This window comes from Somniosus microcephalus, chromosome 2, assembly GCF_052327205.1.
Source record: "Somniosus microcephalus isolate GS21.2 chromosome 2, FLI_Smic_1.0, whole genome shotgun sequence".
NCBI lineage: Eukaryota > Metazoa > Chordata > Chondrichthyes > Squaliformes > Somniosidae > Somniosus > Somniosus microcephalus.
This window is the reverse complement of record NC_140988.1, coordinates 216985510-216998656: the sequence shown is the minus strand read 5'-3', so window position 1 is coordinate 216998656 and position 13147 is coordinate 216985510. Positions and strand designations below refer to the sequence as shown.

General features: G+C 48.2%; 1 protein-coding gene across 2 annotated transcripts in view; it reads left to right on the top strand.

The window, feature by feature from the left end:
* The window catches only part of atp8a1 (ATPase phospholipid transporting 8A1), a 546817-nt gene that overhangs the window by 321057 nt on the left and 212613 nt on the right, over positions 1 to 13147 (top strand). For both annotated transcript variants that reach the window (XM_085969404.1, XM_085969397.1), the window contains 2 exons: positions 4340 to 4409; positions 11146 to 11230. In XM_085969404.1, the coding sequence (XP_085825530.1) occupies positions 4340 to 4409; positions 11146 to 11230 (155 nt within the window). The remainder of the gene's footprint in view (positions 1 to 4339; positions 4410 to 11145; positions 11231 to 13147) is intronic.

Sequence of the window (13147 nt, the reverse complement as noted above, 5' to 3'; positions counted from 1 at the left end):
TAGTTGTACTGGAACAGCTTGGCTAGATATACGGCCAGTTCTGGAGCACAAATCTTCAGCACAACAGCCAGAATGTTGTAGGGGCCCATAGCCGTTTCTTGATATTACGCAGAGTGAATCGAATTGGCCAATGACTGGTTTCTGTGATGTTGGGGACATCAGGAGGAGGCCAGGATGGATCATCCACTTGAGCACTTCTGGCTTAAGATGGTTGCAAACGCTTCAGGCTTGTCTTTTCCACTCACGTGCTGGGCTCCACCATCATTGAGGATGGGGATATTCACCTCCCGTTCGTTGTTTAATTGTCTACCACCGTTCACGACTGGATGTGGCAGGACTGCTGAGCTTTCTGTCTATAGCATGCTGTTTCTGCTCTTTAGCAAGTATGTAGTCCTGTGTTTTAGTTTCACCAAGTTGACACTTCATTTTTAGGTACGCTTGGTGCTGCTCCTGGCATGCTGTTCTACTTTCCTCATTGAGCCAGAGTTGGTCCCTTGGCTTGATGGTAATGCTAGAGTAAGGGATATGCTGGGCATGAGGTTACAGATTGTGGTGGAATACAATTCTGCTGCTGCTAATGGCCCACAGCACTTCATGGATGCCCAGTTTTGAGCTGCTAGATCTGTTCTGAATCTATCCCATTTAGCAGGCCCAGTCTGACAGCTATGTCCTTGAGGACTCGGTCAGTAGTGGTGCTACCGAGCCACTCCTGGTGATGGACATTGAAGTACCCCACCCAGAGTACATTCTGTGCCCTTGCTACCCTCCATGCCTCTTCCAAGTGGTGTTTAACATGGCGGAGTACTGATTCATCAGCTGAGCGAGGGCAGTAGGTGGTAATCAGCAGGAGGTTTCCTTGCCTCCGTTTGACCTGATGCCATGAGACTTCATGGGGTCCGGAGTCAATGTTGCGGACTCCCAGGGCCACCCCCTCCTGACTGTATACCACTATGCCGCCTCCTTTGTCTAGCCAGTGGGACAGGACATACTCAGATGGTGATGGAGGGAGGAGTCTGGGAAGTTGGCTGAAAGGTGTGACAGAGAGTATGACTATGTCAGGCTGTTGCTTGACTAGTCTGTGGTTCTGACGAAAGGTCATTGACCTGAAACATTAACTCTGTTTCTCTCTCCACAGATGCTGCCTGACCTGCTGAGTATTTCCAGCATTTTCTGTTTTTATTTCAGATTTCCAGCATCTGCAGTATTTTGCTTTTGTATTGTTGTGGTCTGTGGGAAAGCTCTTACCCTTTTTGGCCCAAGTCCCCAGCTGTTAGTGAGGAGCACTTTGCCGAGTGGGCTGGGTGTGCCTTTGCCATATCCGGTGCCTAGGTCAATGCCGGGTGATCCGTCTGGTTTTATTCTTAGTAAACTTCTTCGTAAAAGTTTGGCACAGCTGAGTGGCTTGATGGGCCATTTCAGTGGGAAGTTGAGAGTCAACCACATTTTGGATATTGAGAAAGTGACTTTTAAAAGTCTGCGCTCTAAAGCTTGTGAAAGATTTGTGGGCAGCTGTCAGCGAGGTGAGCGGTGAGCACAGTTCCTTCGCCACTGACGGCAAAATCCAGACCATTATTGATGGTCTTGTGTCCCAATGGAGGCAACAGTCTGGTTTGACGTATGATTTTTAATATAGCCCATTACAAGACCATCTTTTAAACACATATTGAAGTGTCTTTAAAGATGTTTTACAATGGGTTTTTTTATTAGTGAGGGAGCCATAAACATTGTATAATATGTCATTGGGGAGTGCTTGAGAGGTAGTTGATCTGTCAAAGGCATCCACAGCCACAAAAATGGGATAACCGCCAGACAGTTTCTCACCAGTGGCTCCAAGTAGCTGCCTGTGCATGGCAGCTACTGATTAAATTAGATGAGGGCAGCTGATTGGTATCGCGTTCAAGGATGACAGCAGCAGAGAGAGCCTTTATAAATGACAGCAATGCTGTGCTATTTGATCACCACTGGAAAGCTGGTTTAATATAAGATTATCGTTAGAGGAGAGGGGACCGAAGGGGGGGGGGGTTAGAGGAGAGGGGACCGAAGGGGGGGGGGGGGAGGTTAGAGGAGAGGGGACCGAAGGGGGGGGGGAGGTTAGAGGAGAGGGGACCGAAGAGGGGGGGGGGAGGGTTAGAGGAGAGGGGACCGAAGGGGGGGGAGGTTAGAGGAGAGGGGACCGAAGGGGGGGGGAGGTTAGAGGAGAGGGGACCGAAGGGGGGGGGAGGTTAGAGGAGAGGGGACCGAAGGGGGGGGAGGTTAGAGGAGAGGGGACCGAAGGGGGGGGAGGTTAGAGGAGAGGGGACCGAAGGGGGGGGAGGTTAGAGGAGAGGGGACCGAAGGGGGGGGGGGTTAGAGGAGAGGGGGCCGAAGGGGGGGGTGGGGGGGGGAGGTTAGAGGAGAGGGGACCGAAGGAGGGGGGAGGTTAGAGGAGAGGGGACCGAAGGAGGGGGGAGGTTAGAGGAGAGGGGACCGAAGGGGGGGGAGGTTAGAGGAGAGGGGACCGAAGGGGGGGGGGGGGTTAGAGGAGAGGGGGCCGAAGGGGGGGGGGTGGAGGTTAGAGGAGAGGGGACCGAATGGGGGGGGAGGTTAGAGGAGAGGGGACCGAAGGGGGGTGGGGGGGGAGGTTAGAGGAGAGGGGACCGAAGGGGGGGGGGGGGGGTTAGAGGAGAGGGGACCGAAGGGGGGGGGGGGAGGTTAGAGGAGAGGGGACCGAAGGCGGGGGGGAGGTTAGAGGAGAGGGGACCGAAGGGGGGGGGGGGGTTAGAGGAGAGGGGACCGAAGGGGGGGGGGGGGGGGGGAGGTTAGAGGAGAGGGGACCGAAGGGGGGGGAGGTTAGAGGAGAGGGTACCGAAGGGGGGGGGGGGGGGAGGTTAGAGGAGAGGGGACCGAAGGGGGGGGGGGGGAGGTTAGAGGAGAGGGGACCGAAGGCGGGGGGGGAGGTTAGAGGAGAGGGGACCGAAGGGGGGGGGGGGGTTAGAGGAGAGGGGACCGAAGGGGGGGGGGGGGGGGGGGAGGTTAGAGGAGAGGGGACCGAAGGGGGGGGAGGTTAGAGGAGAGGGTACCGAAGGGGGGGGGGGGGGGGAGGTTAGAGGAGAGGGGACCGAGGAGGGGGGGGAGGTTAGAGGAGAGGGGACCGAAGAGGGGGGGGAGGTTAGAGGAGAGGGGACCGAAGGGGGGGGGGGGGTTAGAGGAGAGGGGACCGAAGGGGGGGGGGCGTTAGAGGAGAGGGGACCGAAGGGGGGTGGGGGGTTAGAGGAGAGGGGACCGAAGGGGGAGGGGGGGGGGAGGAGAGGGGACCGAAGGGGGAGGGGGGGGGGAGTAGAGGGGACCGAAGGGGGGGGGGGGCGGAGTAGAGGGGACCGAAGGGGGGGGGGGGGGGGGGAGGTTAGAGGAGAGGGGACCGAGGAGGGGGGGGAGGTTAGAGGAGAGGGGACCGAAGAGGGGGGGGAGGTTAGAGGAGAGGGGACCGAAGGGGGGGGAGGTTAGAGGAGAGGGGACCGAAGGAGGGGGGGGTTAGAGGAGAGGGGACCGAAGGGGGGGGGGGGAGGTTAGAGGAGAGGGGACCGAAGGGGGGGGGGGGGTTAGAGGAGAGGGGACCGAAGGGGGGGGGGGGGCGTTAGAGGAGAGGGGACCGAAGGGGGGTGGGGGGTTAGAGGAGAGGGGACCGAAGGGGGAGGGGGGGGGGAGTAGAGGGGACCGAAGGGGGGGGGGGGCGGAGTAGAGGGGACCGAAGGAGGAGAGGGGACCGAAGGGGGGGAGGGGTAGAGGAGAGGGGACCAGATTTGGGGTGGGGGGGGGGGTAGAGGCGAGGGGTCCGATCAGAAATTTGGTGTTGCAAATAGACATGACCTCCTTAGAAAGTGATCAAGAATGAAAAGCAGTCCAATTTGCCCCTCCTTAATTCAGAAACGCTGAGGATATTGTAGTGCCCTTGCTTCAAGTTCACTTCAATAACTCAACATAGACTGCACATCGAACCTGAGAGTGTTGTGGTTCAACCATTCACTGAATAAGCCCATTGAACACTAGGAGAGATACTAGTTACCGTTCGACAACCCTAGAGTAGGCGACACCAAGTTTCGCAGTCACTGCAATGCCAGTAACACTCCTAGATATTAAACCTACCTTGTTGAAGTTCACCAGAATAAATGGTCCCCAATTAGAACATTTAGTAATTTCTTCTTCGTCAAGCAGTAGACGTAAACTGTTACTGCTCTAACACTTCATTATTTATGAGTGAACGAATGGAACTTAGTTCCATTTAAAAATAAGAATTGATTTATGACGATGATTTTGATGTCTATATATGGGAACTATCTGATCATGGTCTGTTTTCTTACAGCAACAGAAAACGGATGTCAGTGATTGTCCGTATGCCATCAGGAAAATTGCGACTTTACTGTAAAGGAGCGGTAAGTCTTCCCCCCGATCTTCAAAGTTATTATTTAATGATGTTTGGAATTTGATCATGAACTTGAATTTTGCTACAGTATGGTTGATTTCCCCTTTCCTGTCTGCTAATGTTAAGTATAATATAGTAATTTAAGTCAAAATGAAATTTCGTATTTCAATGACTGCATTCTGTACTTTTTGGTAGAACAAGGCTGAATATACTGTACAAATACTAAATATAGAAAGTTTCTTGTCTATTTTTCATTCTATGAAACAAACTACGTTATAAAAGTGTACCAGTATACTTGTATCCAATCGAGATAATGTATGTACAAATTTTCCCCCATATGACTTTTTAAAGTCTTATTCTTGGTGTGAATAAGATACCGGCTGAGATTTTGCGGGGGGTTAGCAGGAGGGATTGGTGGCGGGTTGGGTGGGAAACTTCTTTTTTGACAGTGGGGCGGGAACGCGCCTTTCCCAATGACGGGTCTGTCAACGCTGAGCAGACCCGACCTGCAGCAGCGGGCGACCCAATTAGCATCTAACAGGCTTTTTTAACTTGCCTCTTGACTTTAACTGCATGATCATGGGAACCACACTGCTCGGGGACCATGGCTGTCAACCTGAGGCGGGAGTTCAGTGGCCATTGTTCCAGTTGATTACTTGACAGCTTCAAATGTACAGTAAAAGCTCCCACCTGGCAGATCATCACTTTCCTCAGCCACAAGCTGTTTCTCAGTCCATTTCCAGCACAGATTCTGCAGGCTTTCCACTCTCCATCCACTCTCACCTCATTGGAAGAACTCTCTCACTATTGACGGAATGCTTCTGTCATCTCTACTTCACCTGCCATCTATTCTATCAACATGGGTGCCCTTTATACTATATCACCTTGGTCCTCAGAATCCGACCACAATCAGCCCCAACAACACCACCACCAACCTTCTCTGCAATCATCTGATACTGCACAGGACACAGGGCATCAGCACCCGAGCACATTGTGGCCAGGGATGGCCTCACCATGGCCAGATTTACTTCACTTGATGCTGTACACCCTGGCTGTCACATGATGCGCTAGCTTGGCACCACACCAACACCATAAAGCATCCCCACAATGCCCAAGCCACTCCTTTTCACACTCACCACCATTGCGAGGGGTACCGTTATGTCTCACCATTCACTGCAACTCACTAAGCCACTTCTAAAGGTGCACACACATCTGTCCAAGAACGCAAAGTGTTAAAATAAAGGTTTCAATGTTTGACAGCATGTTAACAGAAACTTTACATGAACATTGGATAAACATCCAAGTGGCTACCCTTGTGTGTTGTTAGTTGGTATGATTGCACTTAGATGAGTGAGAGTGTGAGGGGAGGCTAGTGAGATAGGGATGTGATGATGCAGATAGAGAGAGAGAGGGATGGGTAGAGGTGCAAGGTAAGTTGGTGTGAGTAGGGTAGGGAAGGCAGGGTGATGGGGATGTGATAAGAAGCACAGGGAGATGAAGGTGAGTGTGGCTTTGTACTAACGTTTTGTGATCTAATGAGATCATTAAAAAGTTTGCGTCACTGCACCCAGGTCCTCCTGACGACGTCCCTGCTTGTGCCTTCCTGTGCAATGTGTAACCAGGCTGTGTTAGTGTCCTGGGGAGGTCTCTCTTCCCATGGGAAGGGCAGAGGACTTCCCTGCATGTGGAGGGAGTCATGGGAGAATCTGGGTGCAGCCCTGCACTTCTGTGCAGTCATTGTCAGTGTTTGCAGCACTTCAGTGCTGTAGAACACTGACAGCACAAACATCAAAAGGTGGCCATGGTCCCTTTAAGGAAACCAGCTCAAGATGCGTCATGAATGACGTCACCAGTCCCACTCCTTCTAATTGGGCTAGGAAACACGCTGGGCGGGCTTAATAAGCCCCATTGAGGTAAGTTTATTTTAGGCAGCGGGATGTAGCCAGCAGCGGGTCAGTTACCCACCACTGACATCACCCGCCTCGGACCCGTCAAGGTAAGAGAAATCTTGGCCACTTTATTAGTAATGGATAAACGTATAGTTCAGATTTTTGTGACTACTTCAGTAAATATATTTTATTTCTTCCACTGCTCTGTTGCAAAGTAATTTTCTCCACCATCTCAATATGTAAATAGTCTTCAATTCCACCAATTGAGTGTCAATATTTCTTTGTAATATCTTTGATACATGAAGAAAAGCACATCTGCAATGAACCGCACCTCTAAAAATGAACACCAAAGTAATTATTAGTATCATTATAAGCCACTATTTCTATTTTTTAGCATTTTTATCTTTTTTGTTGCTGTCTGTGAAACAATGCATCCCTGTTTCTGTCCTCATCTAACCCAGTGTTTTTTTTCCGTCCACCTTCAAAAAATTCTAGAAGCTTATGTGAGGGCACGTGTGAAAGATGCAGAATCCAGTTCAGTTCAGGAATGGGAAGCGCCACTGTACCAAAGGGAATATCTAAGGCAGACCGAAACTTGTAACAGTTGGGAACACATACTGGAGTTGGTTTTTAATTCCAGATGGGAACACGGCCTAGCGAGTGGCCGGCCTGCCTGTGAGCAGCAGTAGGGAAGCACAGCCGATTTTTACAAACGGGCCTCATTGACATGCCACTTACCGACTTCCTGACCAAAATGGCCTGGAAGTCGGCGCGAGGCGGCTGTTTGGCTGTTAAAGTCAGGCAGCTCGGAGGCCATCCCTGGGGGAATGGTCTCCAGCAGAAGGTAAGTGCAGCGAAGAGCTTGGGGAGGTGAATCACCTTCGATGGAGGTGAGGTTGGGTGGGGGGGGGGGTGGGGGCGGCTAGTGGAAGCCTAGTTCAGGGGAGGCCCAAGGCTTCCTTGTGAAGCCTGAAGGAACACACCTATTCCTGGCCCACAAAGAAACCTGGTTCCAGGCCAATTCTAGCTTTTGGATAACGGAGCTAATTTCTGTTATGTAAACATGAGAACCAAACTCTAACATTTGCTTTCTGGATGTTTGTAATGAAGTGAAGCCCAACACAGCCAAGGGCATTGGTTCCCTGATCCAAGAGTGGGAGGGCGGCTGGCAAAGGGAGGTTACTTTCCCCAAATAGAATGCAGTGATTATATTAAAACAGCTAGATACTGTATTGAGGATACTATAGCTTCGTCTGAATGGGTGAGCTCGGATGAGCCACATGACCTTCATCCATTTTGTGCTAAAAGTGGTTTAAATCTCGAGCTCATTACCTGCAAGCATGCAATTCTCAGACTGCTAGTTTCAGCTAGAAAGGTGAATAAGTTATGTAACCTATAATGTGAGCAGTTGGTTTCTCAATTTAAGTGCATTTTTTAATATCTTGCTCTACACCGACCTAAAATTATATATGACCTCCACTATGTAGATGTCATAAATAATCCCTATCCTTATGTCGATGGTGTCTGATAATTCTCAAATTTTTGTCCCATCGAAGTTGAGCTTTAGATAAGATGGTGCGACTCATTAATTAGTAATTGGTTTTATTTGCATTGCAACAGTGTGGTTGTTTGAACAAGTACTATGTCAGCTAGTTTCAAGCATATTGAGGATATCTGTAAGGTAGCTGCATAGATCAATCCTCAGTTTTAACGAGCACCGTTCCTGCTTCTGCCTATGCACTGAGCAAACTACCACAATAACTTGTATTTATATAGCGTCTTTAATGTAGTGAAACATCCCAAGGCACTTCATAGGTGCGTTATAAAACAAAATTTGACACTGAGCCACATAAGGAGAAATTAGGGCAGATTGGTCAAAGAGGTAGGTTTTAAAGAGTGTCTTAAAGGATGAAAGAGAGGTAGCGAGGCGGAGCGGTTTAGGCAGGGAATTCCAGAGCTTAGGGCCTAGGCAACAGAAGGCTCGGCCACCAATGGTTAAGCAATTAAAATCAGGGATGCTCAAGAGGGCAGAATTAGAGGAGCACAGATATCTCTGCTGGAGGGGGGCCGGTGCGTGGGCAGAAGTGGATTGTGGGGCTGGAGCAGTTTACAGAGATGGGGAGGGGCGAGGCCATGGAGGGATTTGAAAATAAGGATGAGAATTTTGAAATCGAGACATTGCTTAACCGGCAGCCAATGTAGGTCAGCGAGCACAGGGGTGATAGGTGAACGGCATGGTTAGGACATGGGCAGCTGAGTTTTGGATAACCTCAAGTTTATGTAAGATAGAATGTGGGAGGCCAACCAGGAGTGCGTTGGAATAGTCAAGTCTAGAGGTAACAAAGGCATGGATGAGGGTTTCAGCAGCAGATGAGCTGAGGCAGGGGCGGAGACGGGCGATGTTACGGAGCTGGAAATAGGCGGTCTTAGTTATGGCGAAGATATGTGCTCGGAAGCTCATTTCAGGGTCAAATATGACACCAAGGTTGCAAACAGTGTGGTTCAGCCTCAGACAGATGTTAGGGAGAGGGATGGAGTCAGTGGCTAGGGAACAGAGTTGGTGGCGGGGACCGAAAACAATGGCTTTGGTCTTCCCAATATTTAATTGGAAGAAATTTCTACTCATCCAGTACTAGATGTCATTTAGAGACCGTGGAGGGGTCGAGAGAAGTGGTAGTGAGGTAGAGCTGGGTGTCTTCCGCGTACATGTGGAAACTGACGACGTGTTTTCGGATGATGTCACCAAGGGGCAGCATGTAGATGAGAAATAGGAGGGGGGCCAAGGATAGATCCTTGGGGGACACCAGAGGTAACGATGCGGGAGCGGAAAGAGAAGCCGTTGCAGGTGATTCTCTGGCTACAATTAGATAGATAAGAATGGAACCAGGCGAGTGCCGCCCCACCCAGCTGGACGATGGCAGAGAGGCGTTGGAGAAGGATGGCGTGGTCAACCGTGTCAAAAGCTGCAGACAGGTCAAGAAGGACGAGGAGGGACAGTTTACCTTCGTCACCGTCACATAGGATGTCATTTGTGGTGACTTTGGTAAGAGCTGTTTCGGTACTGTGGCAGGGGCAGAAACCTGATTGGAGGGATTCAAACGCGGAGTTCCAGGAAAGATGGGCAGGGATTTGGGAGGTGACGACGTGTTCAAGGACTTTGAAGAGGAAAGGCAGGTTGGAGATGGGGTGATAGTTTGCAAGGATGGAGGGGCCGAGGGTTGTTTTTTTGAGGAGAGGGGTGATGACGGCAGAATTGAAGGAGATGATCAGTAGCAGAGTTCAAAGACTTCTTTCACTTGCAGTTTATCAGTAGTGTTGGTCACAAACTTGTTACAGAATTACGAAATAGTCATTTGTAATCATTTTGGATTAATTATTTTCTCTCGTACAGAGCAAAAATCTGGAATTTCTGAATTTTATGAAATCAAACTGACCAATTATCCAAATCATGTTGACTCACCCATCTTGAATATACTTCAAAAGAGGACTTGTCACTCTTTGGAGCTTTTAAATAGTAGCTTAATATTGAAGTTGTACAACTCCGCGATGTTAGCAACTTGAGTTGTTTTTCAAGCACTACTGCTTTATAACCTCCTGTAGGGACGATTGGTTCCGATGTCCAATCAGTGCACTCAAATTCATATCAATATTGAACATACTTCCCTTACCCAGAAAGAAAGCCATATAGTTTTATTTCTACTAGCTGTACTATTGTTTTAGGAAAAAAATGTATGTCTTGCTTTGCACCAATTTATAATCAATCCTGGATCTATGGGTGGTAAATTTGGCCAGGCCTAGGAGCAGACACACCAGAAGGTCCTCTGATCTGTTGATTCCTTCCTTAACACACTGGGTAACTAAAAATGAAGAGTGTCGATGAAAAATGCAGCCAAAAGTTGAGGAGCAGCCGTTCAAGTAATGCAAAAGGGGCTGCAACCTCTGGCACGATTCATCTTGGATGCAAAATGGGTATATCGGGGCTATAACTCCGATATCTCCGATATGAATTTGACACCACTGCACCATACAGCATTTTCCAGTTGTGCTGGGGAGGATCTCCCAGCTACAAGGCTTTGCACTAGGATGCTCCGCTCCAGTCAGCTGGATGTTGTCCCAGTGTGGAAGATTAGGATGAGCAAGTGTAGCGTTTGTAACTGCAGTGAACACAGGAAAACCTTCTATGCAGAGTGCAATGGCACATTGGGAATTTCCAAGACCAGACCCAAGCTATGAGGCAGAGGTTCCAGAGGGAGGCCTCTGGGCATTGTGCCAATGAGCAGCCCCATCTGAAAGGGGGTGAGATCAGATGGAACTGCTCCATGCACTTGCAGCTCCTCGATGCACCTAGTGGAGCCGGAGCCAGAGCCGGCACGGATCTTAGTATCTAGGTGGCCAGGCCAAGGGTCCTAGACCTGAAACGTTAACTCTGTTTCTCTCCATGGATGCTGCCTGGCCTGCTGAGTATTTCCAGCATTTTCTGTTGTTCTTCCAGATGGCTAATGCTTCCAGCAACATCCATCTCACTTGGCCATCATCTAGCATGTCCCTGACTCAGAATGTCTTTGCAGCAAGGGTACACCTCTCTACGCCACGTGCTGCTGAAGGTGGGCACGTGCAGCTGAGGATTTTCATAGGAGTGGCTCAGCAAGAATTGTCACATCCTTGGTTGGAACAGTCCCTGCTGCGCGCAATCAAATTCTATACTTCTAGTAGTTCCGGTAATAGACAGGCAGTTGGGACAGCAACATCCCTCGTAGGACATTATATAATGACTAGTGCGAACCTGAAGTAGTGTAATATGCTAGTGTAATATGCAAGTGATGAAATTGTATTTCAGAACATGATTTTATTTTACAGGATACTGTTATTTATGAGCGGTTGTCTGAGAGTTCAAGATACAAGGACATTACTTTGAAGCATTTAGAGCAGTTTGCCACAGAAGGTTTGTATTTTACAATGTGTATCCGATTGTTTTTCAATAAAGGCCTCGTGATTTTAAACAATAGCCTGGAATTTCCTCTTGGTTTCTGCCCAGATATCAGCGCAGTCTGGGTGGAATGGATGAAAATAGCGCAAAAGATTGCATGATTTAAAACGCAAGTGAGTTACGCCCATAACCATTTGCGTCTAATTTCAGTAATCTTTCACGCTAGTTCAAAAGTCAATTTGCCCAAAGCTGTCCCCGCCTACAAAACTGGCCATGCCCCCAAGTCGACATGGCATGTTTCTGCTGATAGTGCCCGTTGGGTGGTGAGCATCACATTGTGCTCAGAAGTTCGGGTGCGTCGTCACATTAATCCATAGTTAATGACCTGCAGCTGCAATGACCAGCAGTTAATTACACCTCACTCAGCTGTTCCTCATACTGATGCTACAATTACTTTAAATTCAGTTTAAATGAGTTCAAATTCAGTCAATTGATCTGCCCTTGGTACAGAAGACCTGTGACCAGCAGCCAATTGAAACCCCCTGATTGGCTTGTTTCTTCAGCTGCAACAATTGAGGCCCCATTGGCCATGTTCCAGTCAATAATCGATTACGCTGATTATTGGGAGATTTTAGGTTTCAGTTTATGCTAATGAACTTGAGTGGAAACTTGGGTGTAACTCCACCGCAGCAAAACCGGCGCAGTTTTCAGCGTATTCTGGGCACATTTTACTGATTATACCCCGAGCGGAAACTGCAGGCCAATATGTTAAATAAAATATTTGATCATTCTGTACAATGAATGATAGTGTAATTTTGTTCTGTTTACTTTGAAGATATAGAGGATACCATTCCATTTCTGACTTTATAATTATATACATTATGCCTTTAGTTTGGAGATGTATACACACAAGTTTACTGTTGGTGCAAAACAGTTTTGGGGTATCAAGGCCCGAACTGGATCTGAAACAAAGTCGAGTAAGACTCTCCTCCAGGGCATCTCACTGCTCTTTTCTCAGGTGCCATGTCAGGCCCTGACTCTGGATTTAGGCTGCATTTACACTAACTACAATTATACTGTAAGTGCACCCTTAGGCCGAGGTTTTTCGACCGTAATGTATATTGTTGGTGTTATGAGCAGAAAATCTAGGCCGTGATGTAATTGAAAGCGATTTCACACACACAAACTACAAATCAAACCATGCATCTGTTTCTACTGTAAAATGTATAACATCTATAAACTAACTGAGCAGTTAAACCACACTACTAGCTGAATTCCAGCCACCTGTTCCACTTCATAAAGACCAAAGCTCATTTGTGCCCTGATCTTTGAGCGACTATTGGAAAGATCTATAAAAGTAAGAATGCAAGGTAACATCAGACAGACTAAATTATTAGACTTTGGTCAGCTTCAAGTCCAAGCAGAAGTAGTTTGGCTTTAATAATAACTAAAACTGTGAATTTGTAATTATAAAATGTAATTTACTGGAATGAAGTATTCAAGCTAAAATGATTGTGCCAAGACCATCATTTCAGCTGCTTAGAAAAATCTGAGGTTAAAACCCTGCTGTACATAATCTTAAACACAAGTTATTGCAATCGGAATCTGAAGGCTATTGTATTATCAAAGTAGGTGTTTGTATATAACCACAACATAAACCCAGGTCTAATTGATATGTACAGTAATGAATAAAGTCATCTACAGACTGAATAATTGGTATAACAGTTGATATTTGAACTATTGTTCACTATGGTCCCATAAATCCGCATTAATAGTGCCAAATTTGGAAAGCAAAAGGCAACGCAAAGCAATTTGAGGGCTTGTAAATGTTGATGGGACCAGTTTCCTATAGTTTTGCCCATGTTCCAATCCCTTGATCTGGTCCAAGTGGGACATTCCAGTTGTTGCTCCCACTCCTCCACTGGCATGCTG